The sequence below is a fragment of the Penaeus monodon genome, chromosome 39, assembly GCF_015228065.2.
Source record: "Penaeus monodon isolate SGIC_2016 chromosome 39, NSTDA_Pmon_1, whole genome shotgun sequence".
Classification (NCBI taxonomy): Eukaryota; Metazoa; Arthropoda; class Malacostraca; order Decapoda; family Penaeidae; genus Penaeus; species Penaeus monodon.
Window position 1 is genome coordinate 24,333,839 of NC_051424.1, and position 2,258 is coordinate 24,336,096.

The following is a 2,258-nucleotide window of genomic DNA, read 5'->3' on the forward strand; positions in this document are numbered from 1 at the left end:
CGCCAGAAGGAGAGGGAGGAGAAAGAGCGGCAGCTATCATGACGTAGTAAGACTCTTACAGTTTCCAATCACTCTCATCCTCCTCTCCCTCTGAGAAGAAAAAGATAGAGGAGAGTGCCAAGCACTCAGAAGATCAGGGAAACAGGAAGATTTAATGTTGCAGGAATGAACAAGGGAAAAAATCCATTCTTTTATTACGATTCCTAATACAGAAATGAACTAAATAGCAAGACTGTAATTAAAGACATATCTGTGGTAATGAATCATGATGAAGAAAAAATCGCTGGTATAAAGAAATATATACTTTAAACAAGGGACTTGGGCTTATTAAAAAGGATGAAAACAAAGAAGGATTTCGGTTAGTACATTGCTGTTTATGAACCTAAAGGTTAGGCAGTTGGTACATACATCTATGGTGAAGTTATGGTTGGGAAGCTGTGCTCGACATTTTTTAATGTTATCTTAAACTAAAAACTGATGATAATATATATATTAAATATATATATATATATATATATATATATATATAATAATTATATATATATATATATGTCTTCTTTTTCTTCTTCTACAGGCTTTTGTCCCAGTTCAACTGGGGTCGCCGGTGCGGATCTCCTCCTCCACTCTACCCTATCCAGGGCCCCCCCTCGTCACTCCCGCCGTCTCCATGTCCTCCTTGATGCAATCCTCACATCTCCTCTTCGGTCTTCCCCTCTTTCTTCTCCCAACCACCAGTCTCCTCACCTCTTGCACCACGTACTGTCCTCTCTCCTTGTCACGTGTCCCAGCCACCTGAGTCTGCACTCCCTCAGCTTCTCCCGAGCTCTCTACTCCAATGGTCTCTCTGATCGTGTGTTGCGGGATTTATCCAGCCTCGTCTTCCCAGCGCGATCCTTAGCATCCTCATTTCTGCCACCTCTCTTTGCCTCCTGGCCTTCGTCACCGCCACTGCTTTCCATTCCGTATAACATTGCCAGCCTGACCTGGTCTTGTGGAGTCTGCCTTCAACTTTGGTGGTACCTTCCTGTCACAGAGTATCCAGTAATCTTCCTCCATGCGTTCCAACCCGCCTGGATCCTCTTCCCTACTTCCTTATCGACCTCCGTCACACTGCACCGTGGAGCCCAGTACTTGAATTCTTGGACTCGGTTTAGCTTCGCTCCCTGCATCCTCACTTCTCTCTCGTTCTTGTTCGCCATGCAGAGGTACTCGGTCTTCTGTCTGCTAACCTTCATGCCTCGCTCTTCCATTGCCTTTCCACTGTCCAACCTCTCTTCCACCTCCTCATTCGTCTCTCCATTGAGTGCTACATCGTCTGCGTACATCAGATCCCATGGTGCGGCACTGCCTACCGTCAGGCAGTCTATGACCCAATGCAAAGAGGAAAGGGCTAAGTGCGGATCCCTGGTGCAATCCCACTTTGACTTGGAAACTGTCCGTGGTTCCCACTATGGACTTCACATTCGTTGTCGTGCCTTGTACATGTCTTGGATATCTGACGTACTTCTCGTCCACCTCTTTCAGCCTCAAAGCAGTTCCACACCTCCGATCTAGGTACTCTATCGTACGCCTCTTCTAGGTCAATGAAGACACTGGCAGCTCCCTTTGACCTCTCTGTATTTCTCCATCAGTGTCTCGCGCAAATATTGGTCTGTCGTGGACCTGCTGGCATGAAAACCGAACTGTTGCTCCGAAATCGTCACGATCGCCCTCAGTCTTCCATCTATGATCCTTCCCATATTTTCAGAGTGTGTGACATCAGTTTGATGCCCCGGTAGTACCACATTCCTGGATGTCCCCCTTGTTCTTGAATATCGGATTAGCGTGCTGTCTCTCCACTCATTGGCATTTCTCACTTTCCATAATTCGGTGAAGATTTCCAGGAGTATTTTCACGCCTGCTCGGCCAGTACTCTCCATGCTTCCACTGGGATGTTGTCCGGTCCTGTCGCCTTGCCGTTCTTCATCTTCTCAGAGCCTTCCAAACTCCTCTTCTCTATCTCCTCTACCTCAGTCTTGCTCTTGCTCCACGGTCTGTCGATTCTTTCGTTCTCCACATTTATCAGTTGTTCAAAATACGACCTCCATCTTTCCTTGATATCGCTTTCTTCGTCAGTACCGCTCCGTCTGTGTTTTTCATCTGCTTGCTCTGATAGACATCTTGGATTCTCGGTTTTCTGTTTTGCAATCCGGATCGCTTTCCTTTGGCCTTCCTCGTCGTCCTTCAGACTGTCGTATAGATCTTTGTACGCTCGATTT

At 46.6% G+C, this 2,258-nt stretch overlaps 1 protein-coding gene across 1 annotated transcript; it reads right to left on the reverse strand.

Moving 5' to 3' along the window:
* Window positions 1–1,580: 1,580 nt before the first annotated feature.
* On the reverse strand, window positions 1,581–1,919 carry LOC119597511. Its single transcript, XM_037947090.1, has one exon. It carries the CDS (start codon window positions 1,917–1,919, stop codon window positions 1,581–1,583), a length of 339 nt encoding a protein of 112 aa, XP_037803018.1.
* Between the last annotated feature and the right edge of the window lie 339 nt (window positions 1,920–2,258).

Coding starts and splice junctions, on each gene's coding strand:
- LOC119597511 (XM_037947090.1), bottom strand. CDS start 1,919: ATGGAGAGTACTGGCCGAGCAGGCGTGAAAATACTCCTGGAAATCTTC.